This window comes from Dipodomys spectabilis, unplaced genomic scaffold (assembly GCF_019054845.1).
Source record: "Dipodomys spectabilis isolate Male_0828 unplaced genomic scaffold, ASM1905484v1 ptg000162l, whole genome shotgun sequence".
NCBI lineage: Eukaryota > Metazoa > Chordata > Mammalia > Rodentia > Heteromyidae > Dipodomys > Dipodomys spectabilis.
Genome location: NW_024870839.1, coordinates 3,146,983 through 3,163,468, shown reverse-complemented (window position 1 = coordinate 3,163,468; position 16,486 = coordinate 3,146,983). Strand labels below are relative to the sequence as shown.

Sequence of the window (16,486 nt, the reverse complement as noted above, 5' to 3'; positions counted from 1 at the left end):
CCCAATATATCTTACCTTGTATAAGTTTATATTCCAAAATCTGAATTCCAAGCATTTTTATTTATTTATTTATTTGGGGGGGGGGGACGGTCCAGTCATGGGGCCTGAACTCTGGGCTTGGCGCTGTCCCTCAGCTCTTCAGCTCAAGGCTAGCACTCTACCACTTGAGCCACAGCGCCACTTCCGGCTTTTTTTTTTTTTCTGTTTATGTGGTGCTGAGGAAACGAACCCAGGGCCTCATGCATGCAAGGCAAGCGCTCTACCACTGAGCCACCTTCCCAGCCCCCAAGCATTTTAAATGAAGGTCGTTATTCAACCTGTATTCCAAAATAGTTTGTTCTTAGATGTCTCTTAAACATGATTTGTGCTAAAGGTTTATGGGACAAACATGGACTTGGAATGGCTGGGTTAGAGAGTTTGTGCCTTTTGAACTTTAGTTAATCTTACCAAATTACTAACTAGAATGATTGAAGTAATTTGCACTCCTACTGAATGAGCTTTCCCTTTCCCTGCATGGCACCATCCAGCAAGGGGTCTTTTCAGATCTGTTTTATCTGTTGCAGGATATGACACTTGGTTTCATCTCCCTAGAATGTCCTCCCTGATCTTTCATTGCCGTCTCTCCACTTAGTTCTCTGTTCAGGTACCACACACTGCATTTTCTGTTAGAGCTCCATTTTGACCTCCTCTCTTAATTACACACTCACTCCCTTAGCTGGCTTTATTTTCTTTAGCATGTCACTGCTGATTAAAATATGTTAGTCTCTCATCCCCTACTAGGATGACATCTCCAGGAATTGGTCCTGACTTACCCACTCACCACTTTACCTCTCCAGCATCTAGAACTCAGCTGGAAAAAAAAAAGTGGTTTTCAGTGATTTGCAGATGAATAAATTTGTGTTTTCTTTCAACCATGATTTACTAGGAGGGAAAAAAAACAACTAGGAATCCAATCCTAAGATGGTGGTCAGATTTTCTTACCATGCTCCTTCCACTTAGATATTAACTGTAAAAAATTCTAAGCTTCAAATAAACATTTCTTCTACCTCCGTTGATGGTAAATTTTTTATTTGGGGTACAACTTTAAGAATATTACTAATCTAATTAAAACCTATTACCAGTACTTTCTTTAAAAAAGATACAGATCATACAGTATTTCTATCTTAAAAGTGTTCTTTCTAGCCATGCACCGGTTACTTAAACCTATAATCCTAGCTACTCAGGAGGCTGAGATCTGAGGATTGCAATTTGAAGTCAGTCCTGGCAGAAAAGTCCATGAGACTCTTATCTCCAGTACACTACTCAGAAAAAGCTGGGTGTGGCACTCTGGCTCAAGTGGTAGACTGCTAGCTTTGAGCACAGAGAGGCTCAAGGATCAAGGACAGTGCCCAAGTCCAGCCCAAAAAAGAAAAAAAAAGTTCTTTCTTTGTATTAATACCAGTATTGAAATATATTTTAAAATATTTGTTAAAAAATTCTGTCTCATGTCTGTTTGGGTTTGTCTTACTGATTATTAAGAGTTTTTATTTCATATTCCTTCATGCTTGCAACTTTCTTCACTTTTTAAAAATTGTAATAGATACTTTGAAGTCTACTAAGCATGTTCTTATATATTTTTGTTCACTGTTCTGTGTTTATACTTTTACACTTAGACTATTCCTGTAGCACATTGTCTATTGAATGGTGTCAAGTAAGGCTCCAATGAGATTAAGTTACCCAGGCCATAAATTTTCTTAATGGGTTCTTGGGGATACTAGGTAATTACTGTGTACCTCACTTTATAGGGTTGGCACAGGCTCTGTCATCCACTATTCTACTTTCTCCAGCTCTGAGTAGTGTCATCATGAGAGCTACATTTATAAGAATAGAAAGTACATCAGCAGTGAAGTGGTCCAACATTTCAATGAGTTTTCATCCCCTACAAATTTTTGTTATTTTCGGCATCACCTTAGAATTTTAAAGTACTTTAAAAATACAGTAAAGTGTTCATGTTCATAAGAAAGAGATGAGTATTAGTAAAAGGAATTAAAGTTGAAAAAGTAACTAGACTGAGGGTATATAGCACAGTGGCAAGTGCAGAGGACTGGATTAAATCTCCACCATTAAATAAAAATATGTTCTGGGCTAGGAAAGTGGCTCAGTAGTAGAGTGCTTGTCTAGCATGCATGAAGCCCTGGGTTCCATTCCTCAGTACCATATAAACAGAAAAAAGCCTGATATGGTACTGTGGCTCAAGAGGTAGAGCCACAGCCAAAATAAGCTCAAAGACAGTACCCATGCTGTGAGTTCAAGCCCCAGACAGACAAAAATAAAAAAGTTACGTGCAATATTCAAAATACTTTATTTAAATTGTCAAATAACTACTGTTTTATTTTCTTTATGGAAGAGTGTATGTGTTCGTTTTGCTTTTTTGTGTCAGGAAGGCTTAATGCCATGCTCTGGCACACAAGGAATAAGAGTTATATCTGTTGAGAGAAAAAAGCAATTATTTTTCTGCCATCTAGATGTTTTTAACACCACAATTTATATACTAGGTATAATCAGTAATACTGACTTACTAGCATTAACTTTTCATTGACTCATTTGTATTGGTTTATTTTACTTCAGAGACCTTCTGTTGGAAGATAGGGAAGTTGCTGTAGCACCTTTCACATGCTAACCTCTCTGCTTTTGTGTGTCTTTTTTCCCTAGGCTTTCGAAAAATAAGTTTAGATGACCTTCGGAAGGCATACATTGTGAAGGACGTCCAGCAGTACATCCTTCATCGTTTAGATCAAGAAGAAGCTTTGCGCCAGCACCTCACAAAAGAGACTGCTGAGATGCTAAACCAGCTCCACATTAAGAGCAGTGGGTGCTTCCTTTATCTAGAGCGGGTTTTAGATGGAGTTGTAGAAAATTTTATTATGTTAAGAGAGATTCGCGACATCCCAGGAACTCTGAATGGTCTGTATCTCTGGCTCTGCCAAAGGCTTTTTGTAAGAAAACAGTTTGCAAAGGTGCAGCCTATCTTGAATGTGATTCTCGCAGCCTGCCGACCTTTGACCGTAACAGAATTATATCATGCAGTATGGACCAAAAATATGTCCTTAACCTTGGAAGACTTCCAACGCAAGTTAGATGTCCTTTCCAAACTTCTCGTGGATGGACTAGGGAATACTAAAATACTCTTCCACTACAGCTTTGCAGAGTGGCTTTTGGACGTGAAACACTGCACTCAGAAGTACTTGTGCAATGCAGCAGAAGGGCACAGGATGCTGGCCATGAGTTACACCTGTCGAGCCAAGAATTTAACACCACTGGAAGCCCAGGAGTTCGCATTGCACTTAATCCATTCAAACCTGCAGTTGGAGCCAGCGGAGCTGGCCCTGTGGATGATATGGAATGGCACACCTGTTGGGGATTCTCTTTCTACTTTAATCCCCAAGGAGCAGGAGGTGCTCCAGCTTTTGGTTAAAGCCGGCGCTCATGTCAACAGTGAGGATGAGCGCGCCTCCTGCATAGTGCGGCAAGCCTTAGAAAGAGAGGACTCCATTCGGACCTTACTAGATAATGGCGCTTCAGTGAATCAGTGCGATTCCAGCGGCCGGACCCTGCTGGCAAATGCTGCATACAGCGGCAATCTGGACGTGGTGAACTTGCTGGTGTCCAGAGGTGCGGATTTGGAGATAGAAGATGCTCACGGACACACCCCACTCACCCTGGCTGCCAGGCAGGGACACACCAAGGTGGTCAACTGCCTGATTGGGCGCGGTGCAAACATCAACCACACGGACCAAGACGGCTGGACAGCCCTGAGGTCTGCAGCCTGGGGCGGCCACACAGAGGTGGTGTCTGCGCTGCTGTATGCCGGTGTGAAGGTGGATTGTGCAGACGCTGACAGCAGGACAGCCCTGCGGGCCGCAGCCTGGGGTGGCCACGAGGACATTGTCCTGAACCTGCTGCAGCATGGTGCCGAGGTGAACAAAGCTGACAATGAAGGGAGAACTGCGCTGATCGCCGCAGCCTACATGGGGCACCGGGAGATCGTGGAGCATCTGCTGGACCATGGTGCCAAGGTAGACCACGAGGATGTGGACGGCAGGACAGCCCTCTCCGTGGCTGCACTCTGTGTCCCCGCCAGCAAAGGCCACGCATCCGTCGTGAGCCTCTTAATCGACCGTGGGGCTGAAGTGGACCACTGTGACAAGGACGGCATGACGCCCCTGCTGGTGGCTGCCTATGAAGGGCACGTGGATGTGGTGGACCTGCTCCTCGAGGGTGGTGCAGACGTGGACCACACCGACCACAACGGGCGTACGCCCCTGCTGGCTGCCGCCTCCATGGGCCACGCGTCTGTGGTCAACACCCTTTTGTTCTGGGGTGCGGCCGTGGACAGCATTGACAGTGAAGGCAGGACCGTGCTCAGCATCGCCTCGGCCCAGGGCAATGTGGAGGTGGTCCGCACACTGCTGGACCGGGGCCTGGATGAGAACCACCGGGACGACGCCGGCTGGACCCCGCTACACATGGCGGCCTTCGAGGGCCACAGGCTCATCTGCGAAGCTCTTATCGAGCAGGGGGCGAGGACCAACGAGACTGACAATGATGGGCGGATCCCTTTCATCCTGGCCTCGCAGGAGGGCCACTATGACTGTGTGCAGATCCTCCTGGAGAACAAGTCCAATGTGGACCAGCGTGGGTACGATGGGAGGAACGCCCTGCGCGTGGCTGCGCTGGAGGGGCACCGGGACATCGTGGAGCTGCTCCTCAGCCATGGTGCTGACGTGGACTACAAGGACGCTGATGGCAGGCCCACACTCTACATCCTGGCCCTCGAAAACCAGCTCACCATGGCCGAGTACTTCCTAGAGAATGGGGCCAATGTGGAAGCCAGCGATGCGGAGGGCCGGACCGCGCTCCATGTGTCCTGTTGGCAAGGCCACGTGGAGATGGTGCAGGTGCTCATCGCCTGCCATGCAGACGTCAACGCAGCCGACAACGAGAAGCGCTCGGCACTGCAGTCAGCTGCCTGGCAGGGCCACGTCAGGGTGTGCCAGCTGCTCATCGAGCATGGCGCCCAGGTGGACCACACGTGTAACCAGGGGGCCACCGCCCTGTGCATTGCTGCCCAGGAAGGGCATGTGGATGTGGTGCAGGTGCTGCTGGAGCACGCTGCCGACCCCAATCACGCTGACCAGTTTGGGCGTACTGCCATGCGTGTGGCGGCCAAGAATGGCCACTCACAGATCATCAAGTTACTGGAAAAATACGGCGCCTCCACTCTGAATGGCTGCTCCCCATCGCCCGTTCACACGATGGAGCAGAAACCTCCCCAGTCCAACTCATCCAGAATGCAGTCGTTGACCATGAAGTCCAGTAGCTCTGGCAGTACTGGTGGGGGTGATGCACAGTCCTCTTTACGTGGAGGCTTACCCAATGGGCCAGCACATGCGTTCAGCTCTCCCTCGGAGTCCCCGGACTCCACAGTAGATCGGCAGAAGTCCTCCCTTTCCAACAACTCCCTGAAAAGCTCCAAGAACTCGTCCCTGAGAACTACTTCCTCCACGGCCACGGCCCAGACAGTGCCGATGGACAGCTTCCACAGCCTGTCCTTCACTGAGCAGATCCAGCAGCACTCGCTGCCCCGCAGCCGCAGCCGGCAGTCCATCATCTCCCCATCCTCCACCACACAGTCCTTGGCACACAGCCACACCTCACCCTGCAGTGACTTTGAGTGGAGCCAGGTGCAGCCCAGTGTGAAGTCCTCAAAACCACCTAAAGGAGGGGGGACATCAGAAAATGCTAGCAAGTCAGGGTCAGCAGGGAAGAAAGCAAATAAGTCCAGTAATTGTTCCCAGTCAAAGGTTTTAGAATATGAAATGACTCAGTTTGACAAAAGAGGGCCTGTAGGCAAATGTGGGAGCAGTGTACCTCTTAAACAAGGACCTGTAGATGCTCAGGGCAAAATCGTGCTGCCTGCTACCCCTCAGGACACAGGCCGGGCTCCACAGCAACTCCTAGGTGGAGAGCAGAAGAGGAGGAATGGGATCATGACAAATCCCAACTACCTACAGAGCAACCAGGTGTTTCTGGGTAGGGCCCCCGTCCCACGGACAGTCCAAGACAGAGGCCCTCAGGACCTGTTAGAGGGCTTCCCTTCCTCAGAGACACAATTAAGCCTTAAGCAAGCCCTGAAGCTCCAGATCGAGGGTTCCGACCCTGGCTTCAACTATAAAAAGGAAACGCCATTATGAAAGGTAAGATCTTGTGAACCTTGAAGGCAAACTCAGGCCAGAGGCAGGAGCTCATACTTGTCATCCCAGCCACTAGGGAGATGGACACTGGGAAGATTAGGGTTGTACCCAGGCCAAAAGTTAGCCAGACCTGGCTCAATTATTATCCAGGTCTAGTGGTATGGGTCTGTGATGGCAGCTCCTAGGGGAGGCCCAGGTAGGAGGATCAAGGTACAGAACTGGCCTTGGACAAAAGAATGAGAAAGATAAAAACTGCTGGTGGTTCAGGCCTGTAATCCTAACAACTCAGGAGGCTGAGATCTGAGGATCACAGTTGGAAGCTAGCTGGGGCAGGAAAAGTCTATGAAACTCTTATTTCCAATTAAACACCAGAAAACTGGAAGTGGACCTATGGCTCAAAGTGATAGAGCACTAGCCTTGAGTACAAAGCTCAGGGACAGTGCCCTGGCCCCGAGTTAAAGACTGACCAAAAAAAAAAAAAATCTCAACAAAGTATCAAAAGTTCCCTTAGAATGTCTTTTTCTCAGATGTTTTTCTAATCTCCTGATCTATTTGAATGTAGTCTTTCAGCCAGTCATCTTCATCCTTTGAAATTTGAATTCTCCTAGCTTGCATTTTCCCATTTCCTCTTTATCCAAAGCACTTGTCTCTAAATATGCTTTATAGATTCTATGGATTTATTATGTTTACTACTTTTCTGACTGAAAAGTAAATATGTGAGGGTAGGTAGGTTTGATCTGTTTGTCAATGCTGTGTTCCATGGACTTGGAATCATGTTTGAACTCTTGGTAATTTCTCAGTAAAATAAATTGAGTGAGTGAATGAATGGACACATAACTATTTATGGATCGCAGATGAACTGGTTCCTCTACAGTCATTCACCCTTTTACGTGATCTTGGATGATAACACAAGTTAAAGCTAGTCTTGTAATATTCATTGTTTTGCTTTGAAAATATTGTATATGTAACACTTAGCAGAGAGTTGGCCAATGTTAAGTTTATTGTATTTTATCCTGGAAGAAGTCAAATCTATAGTCATTAGCAGGTACTCTTGTTATGACAGATACCAAGGAAGATTTTCTTTTTATATATTCTTTTTTGACATTTAAGTAGTTGTACTAAAGGGTTTTAATTGAACATGTCAGTTTGTGAGCATAATGCATCTTGATCAGTGTCACCCCTTCCATCATTCTCCTCTACCTCCCCCAATCCCACCCATCCCCTCAAATTACCTGCTTCTATTTTCACATATGAACATTAAATATTGTGACTGCATTCTCCCATTCTTCGTCTCTCCATTCATCTTTCCCCTCCCCTTGACCTCTCACCTGATCTGTGCAATACATGCTTCAGCTTGCTGGTATTCATTTTGTTATACTGTAAATTAGTAATCCAAAGGAGTTACACCATTGGAATCCGCGCCTGCATATGCCATACTTTAGTTAATGTGCTTGTATATGTATGCATATAACCCAGCATACATAAACATATACATTTATAATTTAGATATAAAAAATCATGTTAAGTGAAGTCAGGCTCGGGCAAAATTTTCAATACTAAGAACAATGGAAAAGTGAATCATGTTTTGACCAGATGGGTGTTTAGATCCCATTATATTCCAATAAAATAGTAGTTTTCATTAGATACACGTATTTTTTTTTTTTTTTCACCACAAAGGAACTCACTAACAGGGTAGGGCAAGTTAGTGAGGAACTAGGTCCATACATACCTCTTACATGTGGGGACATTTTCAGAGGCACGGTTTCTACATGGAAATGCATCTGAAGAGGACATTGGGAATATTTGTTGTTTATACCACCACTGTGTCCATCCGTTTTCTTTTAACAAAAGTCACTCTCTCAGATAGACATGTCTTGTTTCTTTTGTCTGTGCAGATGTGTTTTAGACATAAGTGAAACCTTACTGTAATTAACACCTTCATGTCTTCCCTCCAGTATAAATTTACAGATAACTAGTCACATGTCATTCAAAAACTACTACTCTAATTTGCCTTATTTTCAATAGCACAGCCTTCTAACTCCATGACATTTTTTGTAAAAGCAAAGTATTAATATATAACAAACATTAAAACCCATGTATTAAGGTAAATACCTTATGGAATCATTAAAAGGGAATTACAGCTGAAGGAATGGCTCAGGTATCATACCAAGCATAGCGAGCATGAGGTCCTCAGTTTAAAACCCAGTACTTCCTAAAAAGAAAAAAATGTGTGTGTGTGTATTGTAAGTTAAATAATAAATTCCTAATAGATTAGCCTATTAAACTTATGTTTCATGTAGTCGGTATTATGCAAATATGGGTATATATGTTCTTTCATAAAAATCTTACAAGTATGTAATAAGGAATGTAGAGATTAATTCTTTTTTCTTGAATTTTTGTGTTAGTGTGCTATTCTGGGGAATAGAAGACATTGCAGTGGAATGAATGGTTCTTCAGCTACCAGATGAAAACATAAAATGACTATTGATTTGCTGGAAAAAAATCTGAAGAATGTGATACCGCAGTATAGTTACCTTAATTAATGTGCCTGACTAGTAAGGCTGCCTTCTAAGTGTGACCCTATGTGCTTAAAAATCTCATTGTGTGTGCTTTGTACTCGCAACTCAGAAAAAGCACTGTTTTGAAGAAAAAATGCAGAGGTATACTGCAGCTCCCTGGTAAAGCTGAAAAAAAAAAAAAAACTTTGAGTAAAGTATTTTAAGATTTGATAAATGTGCATGTGCCATGGTCAGATATGTATGGAAGGCAGTGTTCCTTGTATTTATTTTTTTTCTTTTTGTGGCAAAGAAAATGTAAGTGTAGTATTTCAGTCACATTTGCATTGTAGTATGTGCCTGGTTCTTGTACCTTTAAAAATGTTTCTCAATAAAATAAATATCGCAGCTGTCTTACGTTCACTATTCCTTCAGCAGCAGAGAAAATGAGGTTCTACATAAATGCCACATTGACATGAAAACTTGGTTTCTTGAAAGATTTTCAAACAATGTCATTTCTAATAGTTTAAGGAGCTGTTCTGAGTAGTTGAGAAATCTGGCTTTTTCCAATAGAATACTCATCTCTGGCTAAAAGTATGAAAATAAGCAATCAGCCTATAGGCTGCAGAAGATTCCATTCATTACATTCACAGGGTACAGTGTCCCCTTCCATGAACTGTCATTCCACCTCCAAGAAGACAGACTCATTCCTGATGTGTGATCATTCTCAGGGACAAAGGCATGCCTCAGTCACTTGTGTGTCCCTAGCAAGCACACTTGGTATATCTGAAGGAAGAGTTCTGATCCCTGAATAACTCATTCCTACCCTACTCTTCCTCTTATGTAGAATTTATCCATGTAAACGTGAATGCTGGCCTCTTGCTAAGCTCTTCTCTACTTACTAATCACTGCATCACCAAAGTGGCCACTACTCAGAATCAGTTGAGTTGCTTTGAAATGCAGATGAATGGCTTAGTGTGCTAAGTATTGTTGGATGTACTTTTGCTGCCCTTTGAAGGTGATATGGCTGGCCCACAACTGACAGACTAGAGCATGTGTATTATTATTTGATAAAAGCGATGGATTCTCTGTCCACATGCTTTTTCCTGTTTCCTTCTTTGGACAGTGGCTGAATGCCAAGGTTGAGTGAGACAGGTCTGTGAGCATGGGGAGACCTTGGTTCAAATGCCTGTGGGCCCACAGCTCCAGCCTCATGGGTATATTCTACCCAGCAGAGCCCACTGGCATGGGCCAGCTTGAAAAGGCTTGACATAGTGATATAGAAAATGAGGGGATAGATTTGATCTTTTTTGAATGAACCTACCAGTCTGACACATCCCAGAAATTCTGTTCTTCCCTTGTGCTGTTGAAAAGGAGGAATGAGGAAAGAGAATTTGGAGATTGAGCACAAAACCACCGCTACTACTGAGAGGAATCTTTTAGTATCAGAATAATGATATCCTCTATAAAAGACTCATAGGTGAGGCGTTGTTTATGAGAATAGAAATGTGTAATTGGTTGGGATAAGTATTTTTCACTTGAATCTTTGCATAAAGCTTTTCTTTTGGAGTCAGCAAAACTTACTTTCATCTGTAAGTTGTAACCAATAAGTCATAATCCAGATAAGGAGATAAGTTGATGAGTTCAATCAAAGTTAAGGCAACATGGCAATATTGATAATTCGAATGTGAATGTTTCAAGTATTGAATTCTTGTCCCTATGGGACATTTATTGACAACACTTAATAGGACTCTTTCAAAGTAGCCTTAAAAGTGTTAATGATTCTGTTAATAATATGAACACATACTCTAATTAGAACCAACTTCACTCCCCCTCTGGTACAGTACATTGCAATGGCTGTTGAGGATGGAGCATTATCTAATTTCTTCCTAGGCAAATTTTTCTTTAGGAAGTCAACCCTGAAAGCTGCCAGTTTTTCTATTACCCTTGAATTATGGAAATTGTATTTATTTAATTTTATTGTTTTTACAGAATTGCACCTTGTGGCCAAAGGGCAAAGATATGACTCGTTGCATTAGGGATTTATTTTTTTCAAAGAGCTTTTTTGGTAGCCATCCTTTATATACTTGGAACAGTTGGTAGGAAGAGAGCTTATTAAGAAAGTAAGATTTTCATAAGTATTCTGTGGGATGTTTTTATATAAAGTTTTAGAAGAGAAGGAAAGTGACTTTCACTTAGGATACAGGTGAAAGATGCTGGGGATGCTTTTCTGTTTTCTGTGGGGAATTTAATACCAGAGATGGAAAAAAAAATGGCTCTTCTCCATTAAAAAAATGAAAATAGTCCCCCTTCCAATATTAAACCCCTAAATAGCTATTTTTGGAATTGAAATGTTTAAATTTTATAAATCAGCTGTTTCCACTATACAACTTAAATGATAACCATGTGCTTTTAACATTTTTATAACATTCCATCCTTCTCATTCCCCTAAAACTTATGAGTTGATCATAAGAGAAGTGATTTTTTTTTAAATTAGGAAAATGTGCAGGTTTTTAGGCAAGGTTTGGATTAGAGAAAGAACCAGGAGCCAGTGTGCCCAGCTGCTTCTGCACCCCTTCCTCACCCTGCCCTTCCAGAATCCTCACCAAAAAACTGTTCACTGCTGAGAAATCAAGAATAAATACTTTCCTCAAGTGGTAGAGCACCAGCCTTGAGTGAAAGTGTGCCAGGACCTGAGTTCAAGCCTCAAAAAAAACCCTCCCTCCCCCCCCGCCCCCCACACACACATAAATACACATTAAAGAAAAAGAAGTAAATGCTTTTCTCCATATTGTTTTTGGCTATGCAAATGTTTGTTCTACATTTTACACTGTAGGCAGTGTAGCTACAGACACATGATTTGGGTTTTTGTTTTATTTTCTTACCCCCTTTGGTTTTAGGGTATGTAAATAACCTAAAATGTACATTGAATTTCACATTGTAAAAGTTTTATTTTATTCCTTGTATCATATTATGCCAAAAAATCCTTATGTATATGAAAGTGCATAATAAATATATTTGCTTTACAGAAGAGATTTTTGTTTTTTATTTTCTTCTTGAATCAACACGTGCATGATATGTAAACTGCTGCTTAGGTAATATTCTATTAAATGTTTTAAGTATTTACAAGAAAAAACTGAGCTGTTAGCACTTTCCAAAAGAAGGTAGAGAGAGAAAGACATATCCTTTATGTCTTCCTGAAATTTCTGTAAGGATGTCTTGACCTCCTCTCCTCTCCCCCAACTGGCCAGGTGGTCCCGCTGAGATCTTTCTAGAATCCGGGGGCCAAGAAGTTGTGTTCATATGGCTCAGTGGTTGTCACACTACTAAAGCAGACTCACCCTGAAGATTTGTGTTTAATTTCCAAAGTGATCATTTTCTGAATCAGTATGCTCCTCACCCAGTAACCTTGACCCTTTACAACCTTCTGTGTCCTCCCCAGCACACAATATGCTGACCACTACCACACATACACACCAATATGCATACTGCAACTCCCAAAGGAAGTTTAAACAGCCAAGAAATTTTGTTCTTATCTTTTAGTAATTTTTCATGTTCTTCAGTAATTTCCCTACTCATAGCTTATAAAGTTGTTGGGTTAATCAAAAATTGTATTCTAGGCAAGTGTAACATAAGTTACACAGGAAGGGGAAGGATACATAGAACTCCTAGCAGACCTCTGGATACAGCGCAGAGCTCTCCAGCTGTGGTCTAGGAAGCCTGCCCTGGGGACAGGTGGTGCCCTGTGTGCCCCCAGGTCCACACCCTGGGAGGGAGGGACTTCACACCACTGAGCTGAGAATTTTCATGTACCATGCAAATACATATATAGCCTTGTTTTCAAGATTTAGCCTCTGCTCATCAATCCTATAAAAAGTACAATTAAGTGGCTTCATTTTTCATAGCACCTTTGGATATTCACCTTTAAATTTTCTTATTACCAGAATGACATGACTTCTTACCAAATTCTGACAGCTATGTCCTTAGGGGGGAATAAATATGTGTAATATTCTAAAAACCACTGTCCACTTGGAGCATTTACTTATTCTAGGTCTATGTGAAGCTTGATGTAATGGTATAATTGTCAGGACACTAAGTCATTGCAGTATTTTTTTGGCTGTTTTTTTTTCTGCTTATTTTGTTTTTATATCTTTGTTATGTTTCTTCTTTTTTTTTCTTAATGCTGTTTGTGTGTGTGTGTGTGTGTGTGTGTGTGTGTGTGTGTGTGTGTGTGTGTGTGTGTGTGTGTGCGTGCACGGGCACGTAGGTAGGCTAATGCTCTACCACTTGAGCTATAGCTCCACTTCCAGCTTTTCTTATCTTTTTAGGTAAGTAATTAATTGGCAACAAGAGTCTCTCAGACTTTCCTACCCAGGCTGGCTTTGAACTGCAATCCTCAGAACCTCCTGGGTAGCTAGGATTACAGGCGTGAGCCAGCAGCACCTGATTTCTTCATACCATTTTTTTTCAGTACTGGGAAGTGAACTTGACCTCAGGCTTGCTAAGCAGGTCTCCTACCATTAAACTAAGCCTGCATTCCCCTCATGCTACATTTTTTTTGTTTTGTTTATAAACTTAAACTCAACACCTTAAATTAGTCTGTGTCCTAGAAGTGTGTACAAATTGAGTACACCTGCTGACCAGCTGGACCAAGGTATAGACCACAGACATCAACTCTACCTCGAGACATTATCTACAATGAAGAAAAAGCTGTTTCTGACTTCCATTATCTTAGGTAGCATTTTTCCAAATTAAAAAAAAAAACCTACATAAATGGAATCAAATAGTATCACTTCTTTTTGGTGATTTCTTTCCATATAATGTGATCTCTTACTGTGTATCAGCAGCTTACCTTTACAGTATAATTTTTTTTCTGTTTAGGGTAGTATAATATTCTATTATGGTAATAAGCATACCATACTTGTAAAAAATCTATTACTACTAATGAACTTAAGAATTATTTCCAGTTTGGGTTTCTTAAGAAGGATACTGCAGGCAATATAGAGTCTTGCCCATAGATTTGGTGTTCATATATACATACACACACATATATATATGCATATATAGATACACACACATACAATTTCTTTTTAATAAAATGGAAATTATTAGATCTTACAGCATATGTATGATTGATCATCTTTTCAGTGGATAAAACCAGTTTTACAAAGTGGCTTTTATCAGCTGGAAATGTGACTTAGTGGTAGAGTGCTTGACTAGCATGCATGAAGCCCTGGGTTCAATTCCTCAGAAAAAGCCAGAAGTGGCACTGTAGCTCATGTGGTAGCCTTGAGCAAAAGAAGCTCAGGGACATTGCCCAGACCAAGTTCAAGCCCCAGAACTGGCTGGAAAGAAAAAAAAAAAGAGTGGATTTTATCAATTTCCACTTAGTGATATAGAGGCCAGGCGCTGGGTGGCTCACACCTGTAATCCAAGCTACTCAGGAGGCTGAGATTTGATGATCACGCTTCAAAGCCAGTTCAGGCAGGAAAAGTCCATGAGATTCATTTCCAATAAACTACTCAGAAAAAGTTGGAAGTGGCACTGTGGCTCAAGTGGTGGAGCACTATCCTTGAGCAAAAGAAGTGTCCAAGGCCCAGGACCATCAAAAAAAAAAAAAAAGAGGAAGTGATGTAGAACAATTTACCAAAAGTTGCTATTTAAGCCGGACTGTGGTGGCTCATGCCTGTAATCCTAGCTACTCAAGAGGCTGAAATCTGAGGATCATGGTTCAAAGCCAGCCTGGGCAGGAAAGTACACGAGACTTTCCTCCAATAAACAACTAGAAAACTGGAAGTGATGCTGTGGCTCAAGTGGTAGAGTGCTTGCCTTGAGCTGGAGAGCTGAGGGACAACACCCAGGACCAGAGTTCAAGACCCATGACCGACAAAAAAAAAAAAAAGCAAAACCAAAAGTCACTATTTAATTTTTTCCACTCTATTTGTGTGCAAGTATTGCACTACAGTTTGAATTTATTTCTATCCGATGGCTTATGAAATTAGATGTTATACATATGATTGTATATTTGGATGTTTTATTGTGGGGAGGAATTTGGACATTTTCTCCCTTTGCTACCCTGGTTTGTAGAAATTCTTTTCTATTTTTAGATATTATAGGTTCTCTTTATATATTATATATTATAACATGAATTATATTGAATAATATGTTAATATAAAATATTAATGATATAGTGACAATATATTAATATGTTTTATATATTAGGGATATATAATATATTACAATATAACAATATAATTGTGTTATATACTTATAATGTATTAATGTCAGACACCGGGGGCTCACACACAATCCAAGCTACTTAGGAGGCTGAGATCTGAGGAAAGCGGTTCAAAGCCAGCCCGGGCAGGAAAGTCTGTGAGACTCTTATCTCCAATAAAACCACTCAAAAAACTGGAGTGGCACAGAGGCTCAAGTGGTAGAGTGCTAGCCTTGAGCTGAAGAGCTGAGGAACAGCGTTCAGGCCCAGAGTTAAAGCCCTATGACCAAAAATAAATAAATAAAAATGAATAATGTATTAATGTTATTTAATATGTATAGTTATATAATCTATAATATACAATATATAATATAATTACATATTTATAACAATAACTTAATATACTATAATAATACATTTATATTTTGATATATATAATATATGTCTTGTAACTCTATACTTGTCCCTTTTGCTTTTTTTTTGGTGTTGGGGCTTGAACTCAGGACCTATCACTCTTCCTGAGCTTTGTAGTCAAACCTAATGTTCTACCACTTTGAGCCATAGCCCCATTTCTGGCTTTTTGGTGGTTAATGGGAGATATGAATCTCCTGGACTTTTCCTACTCAGACTGCCTTCAAACTGCAATCCTCAGATCACAGCCTCCTGAGTAGCTAGGGTGACAGGTGTGAGCTACTAGCACCCAGCTTATTCTTTTCACTTTGATGTATTTTAATAATGACATAACATCTTTTATGTGCTGGTAGTAGTAGGGCTTGAATTCAGGGCCTGTACTCTCGCTTGGTCTTTTCTGCTCATTTGGTGCTCTACCAGTTGAGTTACAACTCCACATCTGGCTTTTTGCTGATTAATTGGAGATAAGAGTCTTCTTTGATTTTTTTGTTCAAACTGGCTTTGAATTGCAGTCCACAAATCTCAGCCTCCTGAATAGCTAGGATGAGGCACTGGTGCCTAGTTGGGAGAATATTCTTTTTTTTTTTTTGGGTCCGGTTGTGGGGCCTGAACTCTGGGCCTAGGAGCTGTCCCTCAGCTCTTCAGCTCAAGGCTAGCACTCTACCACTTGAGCCACAGCGCCACTTCCGGCTTTTTTCTTTTTGCTTATGTGGTGCTGAGGAATCGAACCCAGGGCCTCAGGCATACAAGGCAAGCACTCTACCACTGAGCCAACTTCCCAGCCCCGAGAATATTCTTATGTAATAATATCTAATCATTTTTAGTTGTATATTTTTCAAGTCTTGTTGAATAAATTGTTGCCCAATATCATCCTGTTTTTCTCAATAGCTTGAAGTGTTACCTTAATTACTGAAGTAATCAGACTTTGTTCACTGAGAAGTTGTGTTTTCACGGTATTGTTGGCCTAGTGAGTTTTATTAAGGAACTCTGAGTCCCAATTTTGTTTTCCTTAGCTTAACTTCTTATCTTTCCTTAGCTTGGCTTTCCATACAACATTTCCATATAGCTTTCAAACAGGCTTCTTAATTATTCTTTAAAACTCTGATATCTTGATAATTGGGTGAGTTGAT

General features: G+C 41.6%; 1 protein-coding gene across 1 annotated transcript in view; it reads left to right on the top strand.

Annotated features, from left to right (window-relative positions):
• The window catches only part of Ankrd50 (ankyrin repeat domain 50), a 37,847-nt gene extending 26,096 nt beyond the window's left edge, over positions 1 to 11,751 (top strand). The window contains exons 3-4 of the mRNA XM_042693016.1: positions 2,692 to 6,236; positions 8,639 to 11,751. Coding sequence (XP_042548950.1) covers positions 2,692 to 6,233 — 3,542 coding nt within the window. The 3' untranslated portion in view covers positions 6,234 to 6,236; positions 8,639 to 11,751. The remainder of the gene's footprint in view (positions 1 to 2,691; positions 6,237 to 8,638) is intronic.
• The last annotated feature ends 4,735 nt before the right edge of the window (positions 11,752 to 16,486 follow it).